The 12,627-nt window shown below is 40.8% G+C and overlaps 1 protein-coding gene across 6 annotated transcripts in view; it reads left to right on the forward strand.

Annotated features, from left to right (window-relative positions):
• The window catches only part of ADAMTS12 (ADAM metallopeptidase with thrombospondin type 1 motif 12), a 390,838-nt gene that overhangs the window by 321,082 nt on the left and 57,129 nt on the right, over nucleotides 1-12,627 (forward strand). For all 6 annotated transcript variants that reach the window (XM_078365627.1, XM_035291707.3, XM_078365626.1 and 3 more), the window contains one exon: nucleotides 6,036-6,162. In XM_078365627.1, coding sequence (XP_078221753.1) covers nucleotides 6,036-6,162 — 127 coding nt within the window. The remainder of the gene's footprint in view (nucleotides 1-6,035; nucleotides 6,163-12,627) is intronic.

The following is a 12,627-nucleotide window of genomic DNA, read 5'->3' on the forward strand; positions in this document are numbered from 1 at the left end:
TGCCTCAGCTGGTTTCTGCGAGTCTTTGCCTTGCTCAGTGTACTCTGTGGAATGCCGACTGCCTGCCTTTCTTGTTAACCCATGACAGCCGTGAGACATTGTAGGCTTTGATTCTAAGTGAATGAGGTCCCCGACTTGGACTCAGAAGGGGGGTCATAATCAGGCAGGAATACTTCCTGAGTATGCTGAATTTTGAAAGTATCTCCATCATAAGGCAGAATCTTTTTCTACCTAACACTATTAAATATTCTTTAAGCACCTTATTTAAGCATTTTTTAGATAAATTCTTATGTTACAGGTAACCATGACAGCTAGCTTATGAGCTTATGTGGCCAGTTCATTGGTATTTCAGGGAGAGAAAAAGCAGTGGCTTGGAGTTTTACTGATGTGAGAGGTATGGCTTTCAACAAAGTAAAATAATAGTAAAATGATAGTAAAATAAAACTTAATTATCTAATATACAACCAAGCAATATTTACAGTTATTGAAGTCAATGTCCATGTTCTTTTGAGCTAGGAAATAAAAATGAATTGTGTCACAAGGGTCTAGTTGCTTGTAGAAAGGAGTTTATATCACAGGAGTATGAAAACTAGGGCTTCAGTGAATTGGATGAGCTGAGTTTGCTTTATTCCTTAGTCTCATCGTGTGAAGCCAACCCTGATCCTATGAGGTGCAGGAAGCAGAATTTTAGAGGGACTTAATATTCACGATTGGATGAGTGGGTTGCAAAGAGGCTTTGGATTCAGGTTCCAAAACTTTTCTCAAGGTCCTACTGTGTGCATTCAGCATAGGACCAGGACTTAAGGTACATCGTGGACATATTAGGATGCATACATCATTTTGTCCTCACAACAACCCTATACTATAATCTTTTGCCATTATGAAGAGGAGGACAAGGAAAATGAGGCTTGAGAAGGTTAGCAGGATAATCCAAGATCACTCAGTAAGTAAATGTTAAAAGCAGGATTCAAAACCAGTTTCAGTTTTGATGGTGCTGTTGATGTTGTGATTGTTGATCACACACACAGTCACACTCACACACACACACACTCTCACATACACACACACACCTCAATGTGTTTGAGCTTCTGTAGTCATGAGACCGAAGCTATCCTTGACAGAGCCTTCATTATGAAGGGTAGATGCTCAGAGAGCATGAAAACAGATGAAGAAACCAAGAGAGCCAGAAAGAAAAACGGTAAATATTTAGTGGGAACCAAAATTGAAAGTTGGCTAGGAATGGACTCACTGACAAGAGAGATGGATGTATACAATTCCCACACTTTTCTTCTTCCTGTGAAGTGAATGTTTGCTACATATTTAGGGGAATTGTGACAAGCTCTCTACTGAGTCACAGAATTGTTATCATTTTTTATGATTAAAATCAATGTTATGTCTAATTTGGGGAAGATTATAATGTATCTGCTAATGTGCAATATGACTTGTACTGGTATCATTCTCACTTAAATGGTTATTTTTTAAAAAGAGATCTTACCAGTATTTTAAAGACTGAGTATACAATACCTTGAAACTTTTCCATGCTGTAATTAGATGTTCACTGTCTTAAGTGTCTAATCTTAAGTTTATACATAATAAGAAATATTTTAATTTTTTGCCATAAATCATTATAATAAGCTATGTCTTCAGTTGTTTCATCTTTCAATTGTCTAAACTGAATTTTTGAATCACACTAAATTAACCAAAACAAACTCCCTCTATTTTAGAATCTCAGTATTGAATTGAGAATATGATGAGCTATGTCATTTTCTTTTAGGCATAGGGACATTGCTTGTTCCTTATATTGAGGCATAATTTCATTCAAGATGAGTACTCCTGTTTAGAGCCCAGGAATACAGTTCTTCTAAAGGCACTTAGTTCACCTTTCACTGCTAGTATTCAATGAGATTTACGAAGTGTTTACTGCTGCATGGCAAGCTTCTGGTTGCTACATGAGGAAAGAAAGGCATTCAGAATTGTCTAGAAATAGCATTTTGAATTTAGTTCTCATATATTCTGGAATGTGACTGATTTCTACTTTGTGTCTTTTGAAGTTAAGTGCTTCCAGATGAACAGTTAACTTAGTGCCGTGGCAGCATATTGATTGATTGGCATTCTTAGTTAGCCGGAATTTCTTTGGGGACTATACTTAGTATAGAAGAGAAAGGGAAAAATAGCAAGCCAAATAAAAAGCCAATATGATTTTTCTTTCTTTAATTTCCAGGGAAAGATCAAGGCCACATAGACTTAGCTGAATGTGTTATATTTCCTGCATTAGAGTGACTGATTCCAGCCCCCTCCACAAGAGATATTACAATATCCTATGTCAAAGAAAGATTTTGTTATTTCAGCAGTTGGTTTTTAGAGTTAATGAGTGTGTCACTGAAGATGAATAGTTTGGGATTTTCACTGCAAAGGAGATGTTACCAGTCAGGGACCCCAGCAGGAAACAGCTGGCACAGTCAAACTGACAACCTGCCTACTTTCAAAGGTATGGGTAGGATTTAGGGAAATTAGGGAAGATAATTGATGGCCCCTGCCCATTGATAGTGGAGGGTCGGAGGAATAAGGCTGCCATCCCTAGGTCTAAAGAATTAAGGGAAGGAGCAGTTAAACAAAGAGATTGTGCCTCCGTTTCCCAAATCACGAGAAGCCACAGCAGTCCACAGGATCAGCTTCCTGAGGTTTACAGCAGGGAAGAGAAAGGGGCAGAGTGGAGCTGGAGAGAAAAATAGAAGAACTGGAGCCCAAGACAAGAGAACATGAAGAGTCAGTAAAATCGATCATGGTTAGACTGTAGCAAACCAAGTTTGATTGCAGCTCTGCGTCTTGAGGAAGAAAGAAAGCTCGCAGTTATTGAGTTTTCTTTCACTTACTCCTGGCATATAACAAACCATCCTAAATTTAGGGCAGTAAAGCATCCAGCCCTTTATTACACCACAGATCCTGTGGGTTAGAAATCTAGGCAGGACACGCTGGGTATGCTGTGCCTCTGTTCCGCTATGTTTGGCAGCCTGGCTAGAAAGACTCAAATGCCCGGGGGCTGAAACCTTCTGAATGCTCTTTTATTCATGTGACTGGCACCTGAGCTGGGTGATCCAGGGACTGGGTTCATCTGGGACTGACTGTTGACCCAAGCACCTACATGTGGCCTTTCCAAGGGCACTAAGTTTCCCCACTATGGTAGCTGGAGTGTCCCAAGAGCAGGACAGATGCTGCAAAAGAAGTTGCTCAGACTTTTCTAATCTGGCTTCTGAAGTCACACAGCGTCACTTCTACATTTAGTTCAAGGTCAGGGGAATTAGACTGTGTGTCTCAGCCAAGGATGAGAAGGTCATGTTGTATAAGAGCATTCTGAGTGGGAGAATATTGTTGCAGCCACCTTTGGAAAATATGAGCTGCCATATGCACACTCACGAAGACAATATGAACTAATATCATTTGAAACACGCTGACAATAGTTGCAACAAACCATTTCTTAGGTTAACCGTAAAATTATATTAACCAGATCCTTTCATTATCCAAGTTTTCCAATGATTAAATTTTGACTTCCCTTTATGGATTATTGCTTTTAAAATGTAAGAGATGCTTCCAGAATCAACTAGCTGAGCTTCCTGCCCTCCAACGGTGTGAATATTGCTGTTCTCATTTTCCCACAGACTTGGCCCAGTGATATGTAGAAGGGAAAGTAGGGACTACAACTCAGGACCCTTGGATTCAATTTATTTTCTTTTTTATATATATTTAACCAGAAACAGATAAGACATTAATTGATAAATTAAATTTTACCAAATAAATACACAAGCTTCAGACTTGACAAAGAAGCACTTGGCCAGGTATTACTATCCTGTAACGTCAGGGTAGTCTACCTACTGGGTTGGGGCCCTCACTGGAAGACTGGGCTTGGCTTGGTAGCTGGCATATACCAGGGTTGTCATATATAAGAATGCAGTTGCCGAGACAATAGAAGAGTAATGGTCACCAGAACCATGAATGTCAGTGAAGAAACTCTGACACTCAGTTATCCCATTTTCCTTTTGCCCTTGTTGAAGTCTGCCTGGTCTATCCATTTATCTTCCAGCTAGTGCGGTGGATTGACCCGTGCAATGTTATCAATTTTCTGAAGGGGATTTTATGTAAGGTTTTGTGCCCTTCAGGAGACAGGAACACTAAGCACACTTATCTTTGCTATTCATGCACAGATACAAGGCTGCTGGGAATGTTTCCAACCTGTTAGAGTCACCCGATCGTCCTTTTAATGTTTTAGCATCAAGAATTTGCCAAACCACCCAAGCTTTAATGAAACTTCTAAGCAGCTAAACTTTTTTCTTTCCCCACTCTCCAACGGCAGGTGTATGTCAGCTTCTCTGGTGTCAATGATTCCAGTCTCTATTCCAGAATTTTCTGAAAAAAAATTATTGATTCTTTTTTAAGGGATTTACTTACTGTTTTGCAACTCCCTGTGACCCTTTCCTAAGTGACAAGAGGCCATCTGGCATTGGGGGATTTGGCTGAAGCGAGTCCATGCTCAGGCAGTGGGGCGTGCTGGGTGGTAGGATGGCAGGCTCCAGGTCAGTCCTTCCCTGTGTGACTATGGGAAAGCCCCTGGGTGTCCTTGGCTGTAAAGTGAGTAGGTGACCGGCTGATTGGCTTACTCAGGACCTTTCCAATTCTGGAGTTCTGCACACCAGTGAGCCCACACAAGGTCTGGACATCCTGAGAGCTCACAGGGTCAGCCTTTTACAAACAGATTGCTCTGCCTTTCAGGGGTCTTAGTATTTAGTATTCTCACCCAGTATTTCACATGTCACATTGAAGCACTAGCCTTTTCAAGGGAGCTGCTGACTCGCTTCTTCACGGCCCCTTCACTTCAGTCCATGACAGTCTGGCCACTCCTCTATGTTCCCTTGCTAATGATGTCCTAGTTAGCAAAGCCAGTGATCCTTCCCCTTTTTCAACCTATGTGACTTCACTGTGCCTCAGTTTCTTCACCTGTCAGATAACGATAATGATGGTGCTGATCTCATTGGGTTGTTGAGAGGTTTGGGTTATTATACATCATCACAGATAACAGGAAATACATTACTGATATAAATATGTGTAGTTTAGAACAGTGCCTGGGACAAGGCTTCATTTGTCTATAGATCCTGTGTGAGTCCCTTACTTACATTAACTACCTGGACTCTGAAGGCAGCGGGATTATTAATCCTTGCTATCAAATCCCTGTGTCTAAAAAATGCAACATCTCAAACTTCACAACATTATTTTAAATTGTATTTCAGTTTTTCAGGGTTTACTAACCTCAACTAATATAAAGATATCTATCTTCTCTATTCCTTAATTAAGCTAATAAGGTAGCAGTTGCCTCATAATGCCTGGTGATGATATTTACTTTCATTATTATTATTATTATTTTGGAGACAGAATCTTGCTCTGTCGCCCAGGCTAGAGTGCAGTGGCACAATCTCAGCTCACCGCAATCTTCACCTCCTGGGTTCAACCATTTCTCCTGCCTCAGCCTCCCAGGTAGCTGGGATGACAGAAGTCCACCACCACACCCAGCTAATTTTTGCATTTTTAGTAGAGATGAGGTTTCACCATATTGGCAAGGCTGATCTTGAACTCCTGACCTCAAGTGATCCACCTGCCTCCACCTCCCAAAGTGCAGGGATTACAGTGCGAGCCACCATGCCTGGTCTACTTTCATTATTTAAATCTCATTTTATTTTCCATCTGGGGCGTGTGTGTTAGTCTTATCTCCACAGCTGGACAGAAACCTACGAAACAGACTTAACTCCTACCTCGATGACCTGCAGTTTTTCCTAGGCAAGCTCTCCTCCTCCCCTTGCCAGCTGCAGCATGAGGGTGAATTACAAGAGATCCCCATTCTTCATCCCTCCTTTAAAAACCAAGTAACTTTTGAACAACTTTTCCATCAGCTGTCAGCATGATCATTTGACATGATCAGGCACCTCACCTGACCATGAGCATGTGGGCTCAGGATTTAATACATGTGAATCTTTCTGTCCGACCCCCAGGTATCCGCCGCCAGACTGCCCATTGTGTAAAGAAGGGCCGTGGGATGGTGAAAGCTACATTCTGTGACCCAGAAACACAGCCCAATGGGAGACAGAAGAAGTGCCATGAAAAGGCTTGTCCACCCAGGTAACCATCACAAACAGCTGGAGCTCTGTGTGTCTGCCCACAGTGATGTCTGACTCAAGAGTAACCCAGTGCTTGCTGGTAAAGAAATACTGTGTGGCTTTGTTATTTGGATAAATGCAAGAATGCTGTTAGAGGCTTCTGTGGCTATACTGTTGGAGCTTTGGGCAAGCTGTGAGGACACAGTCTCCCAAGAGCAGTGTTTTCACAAGGTGATGTGTTCTGTGTTTAATTATTTGGCAAGACTACATCCCAAAGCACTGGTGAAGAGAATGCTAAGTAGATCACCCGAAAGTTGTTTCCCTAATAGGGTTGTCTTTTCCCAGGGCTTTACCAGTGCGACTGCAGCCTTCAGAAAAAATGTTGGCACCTTCGGATCACAGTGCCCACTTGTACTTCAGGCTGCCTGGAAGGGGGTCTCAGAGAGCAGGTTTTCCCGACCTCGACATTACTGACTTGTGTGACTGGCTGATTCTTTGTTGCCGGGGGCTGCCCTGTGAATTGTAGGATGCTGTATTGCTGGCCTGTGTTTATTAGATGCTGGTAGAACTCCCTCCCTCCCTATCCAGGATATGACAACTAAACACATCTGCAGACACTGACAAATGTCACAGCCACTGTTGTAGGGATATTCAACAATATTCAGGATATTGCTAACCACATTGGCTCAAGAGACTGGAGCCATAGAAGGTAGTTGGGATGTTATTATGACAGGCTTATGTGTAAAAAAGAAAGAGATAAAAAGGAAAGCAAAAGGAGGAAAAGAAAGAGGAGGGAAGGAAATAAGAAGAGGAAAGGGAAGAGGGAGAGGAGGGAGGAAGAAAGGAAGGAATATTGGTTGATTTCCAGAAAGTGTCTTCATTCTCTGGCGACCTTAAACAGGGATGTATTTATGCTGCAGAGTCCACCAAGCATTCATCCTAGTTCTAAGCCAACACACTATGAGGCATTTAAACACGGGAAAGACTCATTGATATCATAAATCAAACAGGTAACAGGGTGGATTCTAAAGAAGAGCTGAAATGTGATATATGTCCAAGAACTAGGTTAGAAAGCAGAGTCGGGACAAGCCAGGTGAAAACAGCTGTCAGTCTCTTAGCGGTCCAAACAGGCAGGACCCAGAGTCCAGGATATTCTCATCTCAGAGACAGAGGTTTATTTTCTCTTCTATTCTGTGCCTTTTTCTGGGCCCCACCACTATTGAAGGAGGACCCCACCACTATTGAAGGAGGACAGAAATGTTTCGTTGTCTCACCTTTCTGTAGCTCCTTCCTATGGCTCTTTTGCCAGGAAGAACTAGAAGTGACAAGGGAAGGTTAGGTTAGCACTAGGTTTTATATGAAATTGCAGTTATGTTACCTTCTCAGGGAAGAATGAGCCAGGAAAGAGAGCCTTTCTTAGAGCTAGTCCATCACCTACTACTCCACAAAGTTCATGAATTGAGAGATTTTTGACTTCTGAGAATGTTAATTAAGCATAATATAATACATACAGATACAATTTCTGAAAATACACTCTCAAGCAGGATGTGATAAACTAAGTAGAGTTCCATGAAACACTCAGATATAATGGTTGGATTAGTTCATTTTCATGCTGCTGATAAAGACATACCTGAGATTGGATAATTTACAAAGAAAAAGAGGTTTAATGGACTCATAGTTCTATGTGGCTGGAGAAGCCTCACCATCATGGCAGAAGGTGAAAGACATGTCTTACATGGCTACAGACAAGAGAGAATGAGAGCTAAGTGAAGGGGGTGTGGCCTTATAAAACCATCAAATCTCGTGAGACTTATTCACGAGAACAGTATGGGGGAAACTGCCTCTGGGATTCAACTATCTCCCACCGGGTCCCTCCCACAATACATGGGAATTATGGGAGCTACAATTCAAGATGAGATTTGGGTGGGGACACAGCCAAACTGTATCAATGGCCACTTTACCAAAGTCTGTCTTATTTATGACTGCATTTCAGCTTCTACAAATATTTATGAAATTGTCATAAGACAGGGTACGGATATTACTATGAGGTGGTATATGAGGAGATTAAGGCTCAGAGAAATTTGATGCCATACCCTAGGGGAAAGGGCTGCAGAGAAAACTAGCACTTTTATTTTTAATTTTACTTTAAGTTCTGGGATACATGTGCAGAACGTGCAGGTTTGTTACATAGGTGTACATGCGCCATGATGGTTTGCTGCACCTGTCAACCCGTCATCTAGGTTTTAAGCCCCACATGCATTAGGTATTTGTCCTAATGCTCTCCCTCCCCTTGCCCCCACCCCAACAGGCCCCAGTGTGTGATGTTCCCCTCCCTGTGTCCATGTGTTCTCATTGTTCAACTCCCATTTATGAGTGAGAAAATGTGGTGTTTGGTTTTCTGTTCCTATCTTAAAAACTAGCACTTTTTAAGAACTCACTATTTTCCAGGCTCTTTCCATATAAACATATCACTTAATCCTGTAAGCACCCTAATTGGTAGATACATTTATGTTCATTATATAAATGAAGACTCCAAATCTTTCACAAAAATGTTCCTAGGTCACTTAGCTACAAATTGTAGAGGTGGGATTTGAACCCAGATCTGTCCGTGTGCTGCCTCTGCATGTGCTGCTACACATGCTGCTGCCCAGATCTAAGGATATGCAGGGTTCAGTGCTAGAACCAGAATTCCCTATATTTAAATTATTTCTCCCATGTTAAAACACAATACAAATGTTATGAATGTGCAGAAAAATCTGACTCCAAAATTAAGTCATGTATGCAAATTTTTAAAAGGATTAAAGGAAAAGAAATTAAGTTGATTTGCTTTTTTTTTTTTGAGACAAAGTCTTGCTTTGTCACCCAGGCTAAAGTACAGTGACAGGATCTCAGCTCGCTGCAACTTCCACCTCCCAGGTTCAAGCAATTTTCTCCTGCTCCAGCCTCCTGAGTAGCTGGGATTACAGGCACCCCCGATCACACTGGGCCAATTTTTGTATTTTTAGTAGAGATGGGGTTTTACCAAGTTGGCCAGGCTGGTCTCAAAACTCCTGACTTCAAGTGATTCACTGCCTCAGCCTTCCAAAGTGCTGAGATTACAGGCATGAGCCCACAAGCCTGGCGATTTGCTTTTTTAAGAATTAATAAATAATAAAATAATACTATTTGTTTTTGCAAACTTAGTTCAGTAGTTTCCTTGTATATGAATTTCAAGTTGCAATATCTTCTTCTGTCACCTAATTTCCATGATCTCTGAAAAGTTCACACCCATCATTGAGAGCTGTCATTTCCTTTCCCAAAAAATTTCCTGTGCAAAGTTTAATTTTATTAACTTTGAATTTCTGGGTCATTTTGCTTCAGTAATATCTTGTTTTTACAACCAATTTCGACATTCTGCATTCTTCCCCAAGGGAGTATTCAGACAGATTTAAGGTTTAATAAAAGCTTTTGATTATCTAAATATAAAAACTATGTATTGGATAGCCAACGCCTTTCAGGATGAAAGCCCTGTAGAGCATGTTCCAGGAAAGAGTGGGCTGTCAAGAAAGAAATTCTTTGAAATTTTAGTATATCTGACTCCAGAAAGAGGTTATTTGAGTCTCTTCTCCCTACTGACTTCTCTCTGAACTTTGGTTTTCAGCAAAGCAAAGCTTGGCTAGGCCACAGCTGTGATGGTGCCTAGCATTTCCAAAGTACTCAGTAAACCTCTGACAGTGATTTTTTGAAACTTTCTCAGCTGCATGTAGGTATTGGTCCACAAAATAATGGCATATGACTTAAATCACGGTTTCTCAACCTCAACGCTATTGCTGCTCTGGGCTGGATAGTTTCTTGTTGTTGTGGGAAGCTGTCTCGTGTAATGTCAGAGGTTTAGCAGTATCCCTGGACTCTATCCACTAGATGCCAATAGCAACCCACCCCCACTTCCTTGTCACCACCGATTTGTGACATTGAAAAATGTCTTTGTAGATTTCCAAATGTCCCCTTGGGAGAGAAGCTGCGGAAATCTCTGCTGATTGAGATCTTCTGGTCTAAATGAAAGGAATGAGATCATTGAGACTGGGAAAAGCCCATGAAAGAGGGCAAGGGACTGAGCATGGTGCGTGTAGGGGACAAGAAAGCTGGAGGAATGGGATATAATGGGAATGTGGAGACAATGTGTACACAAGGCCAGGAGGTAAGGGTGCTTGCACTGTAGTCATGGTTTTGTCAGAATTTGAAATGGTCAGTTGAATTGAATTTTTGAATGTAAATTCTATTAGGAAAAAGATTAGTACAAAGAAAGATGATTATTATAAAAATGGATTTCTTAAAGGAAATTACCATTCTTAGCAAGAGTTTAACAAACTCAGATTTGGACTTTCAGTTATCTGAGTAACGAAGGTTAGACAGAGTGAGGTGTCCTGGTTCATTGGCGATCAGAGCTGTTGGAGCAGGTACTGATAGCGGAATCAGTAGAAGGTATTGATAAAAGAGGGGTTCTTTTAAAGATAAAAGAGAGGTTCAGAGAGTCTCTAACCGACCCCTTCTACTTGATCTCAGAGAAGACTCATATGCAAACTACAGTAAACTTTTCCAGAATTTTGGAACAACTACAGGCTCTCCAAGGATCTGAAACATACACATACACACACACACAGACGCACACTGAGAACAGACATTTAGATAAAACATAAAATCTCCCATAAATATGAAAACAGTATTCTATTAGAAAACTCCTACAAGAGGTGGGATTATGGCAAACACCTAAAAGAATGAGATGGACAGCAGAGAACAACTTGACCATGGCTCCTGAGCCCTGGGCCTGGAAGACCTTTACAGGGAAAAAAAAAAAAAAAAAAAAGAATATGGTTTTCACTTTAATCTTGTTAGACTAAGACTAAGCTGAGTCCATTTTCTGTTGCTGCAACAGAATACCACAGACTGGATAATTTATACAGAACAACTTTATTTCTTGGTCAACTATGGTGACTCACTCTGTAATCCCAGCACTTTGGGAGGCCAAGGCAGAAGGAGCACTTGAGCACCAGAGTTCAAGACTAGCCTAGGCAACATAGCGATACGCTTTCTCTATAAAAATAAAAATAAAAAATAAATTTCTTTTAAAAAGAAACATTTCTCACGGTTCTGGAGGTTGGAAGGCGAAGATCAAGGTACCAGCATTTGATCTGGCAAGGGCCTTCTTGCTGCACCCTCATAAGGCTGAAAGAAGAAGGGCAACAGAGGACAAACATCTATGACCTCATAGAAGAGTGAAAGGGTAAACCACCCCCAAATCCTTTTGCAAGTGGCCTTAATCCATTCATGATGGCAAAGCCCTCACGACCTAAACACCTCCCATCAGAGCCCACCTCCCAACACTATTATATCCGGGATTCAGTTTCTAACACATATGTTTTGGGGAACACATTTAGACCATAGCTAAAGCACAGGCAATATGTCCCCCAGGGGACTGTAGAGAAAACTCCAGAAATGAAAACAAGAAGGTCCATTATCACTGTGTGGTGATATAGCTGAAAGCCCTGTAGCAAGTACTTGGGTAAATTAGGCTTTCAGTCAACTCAGACTAAGGGCTACAGAGCAGCATTTTATATATTCCCTTGGCCTGGCCTCCTTTAGAAAAGTCAGAGGTAGAACAAAGTAATCAGTTTAATACGGTTGGGCACTTATTTGGTTTCGCATCATACTGTTCCAATCTTATTAGCTCTTTATCCACTGATGTTAAACACCAAACAATAAGTAAGTGATCTCAATTCCTTATTAACTGAAGAATATGGTAGAATTGAGGAATTGCTTTCTTCTGATATTTTTAACTTGAGATTAAAAGTGTGACAATCAAAAGAAATTCTACATAAATAAATTCAATATTTAGTGAATAAAAATAAAAGTAAAAAGTTTTATCTTCTTCAAAATTACCAAAACGGAATGCTGTCTCAAGTCAGGAGGCTTTCCTGAAGTCAGGAACGAAGGGCTTCACCCAGAATACTACTTTCCCATGAAAAATCAAAGTGTTCCACTTATTACTATATGAAGGGATGAACAAGCGGGCTGTATGTAGAACAATAATGGACCCAAAACACACTGGGTGAAGACACTTGTTCTGTCTTCTGTATTGGGGAAGATTTGCACAATAATGGAGAAGAGAGACAAGAGATGGCTTTCTGCCATTTTCAAAAACGACTTTTGTAACAAGTGGGCCCACATCCCAGATCCTTGAGTAAAAAATGATTTAAGCTTATTCTTTTTCTACTCATTTCTTATCAAAGGGACCAGTGAAAATATTAACAATTAGACTGCAGCAGATAATAAATAAATAAATAAAGGCAATGTCCCCAATTGATCACCTCCTACATAATTTAAAAATTTGTTTTTAAGTACCTACTTTACATTCAGTTAAGAACCAGGAGACCTAGAGTCTAATTGGACTCTTTTACTCAATAGCATGGTCAAAATAACAATAAATTGTAACAAATGCTTGAGTTCTTGT

Source organism: Callithrix jacchus, chromosome 2 (assembly GCF_049354715.1).
Source record: "Callithrix jacchus isolate 240 chromosome 2, calJac240_pri, whole genome shotgun sequence".
Taxonomy (NCBI): Eukaryota; Metazoa; Chordata; class Mammalia; order Primates; family Cebidae; genus Callithrix; species Callithrix jacchus.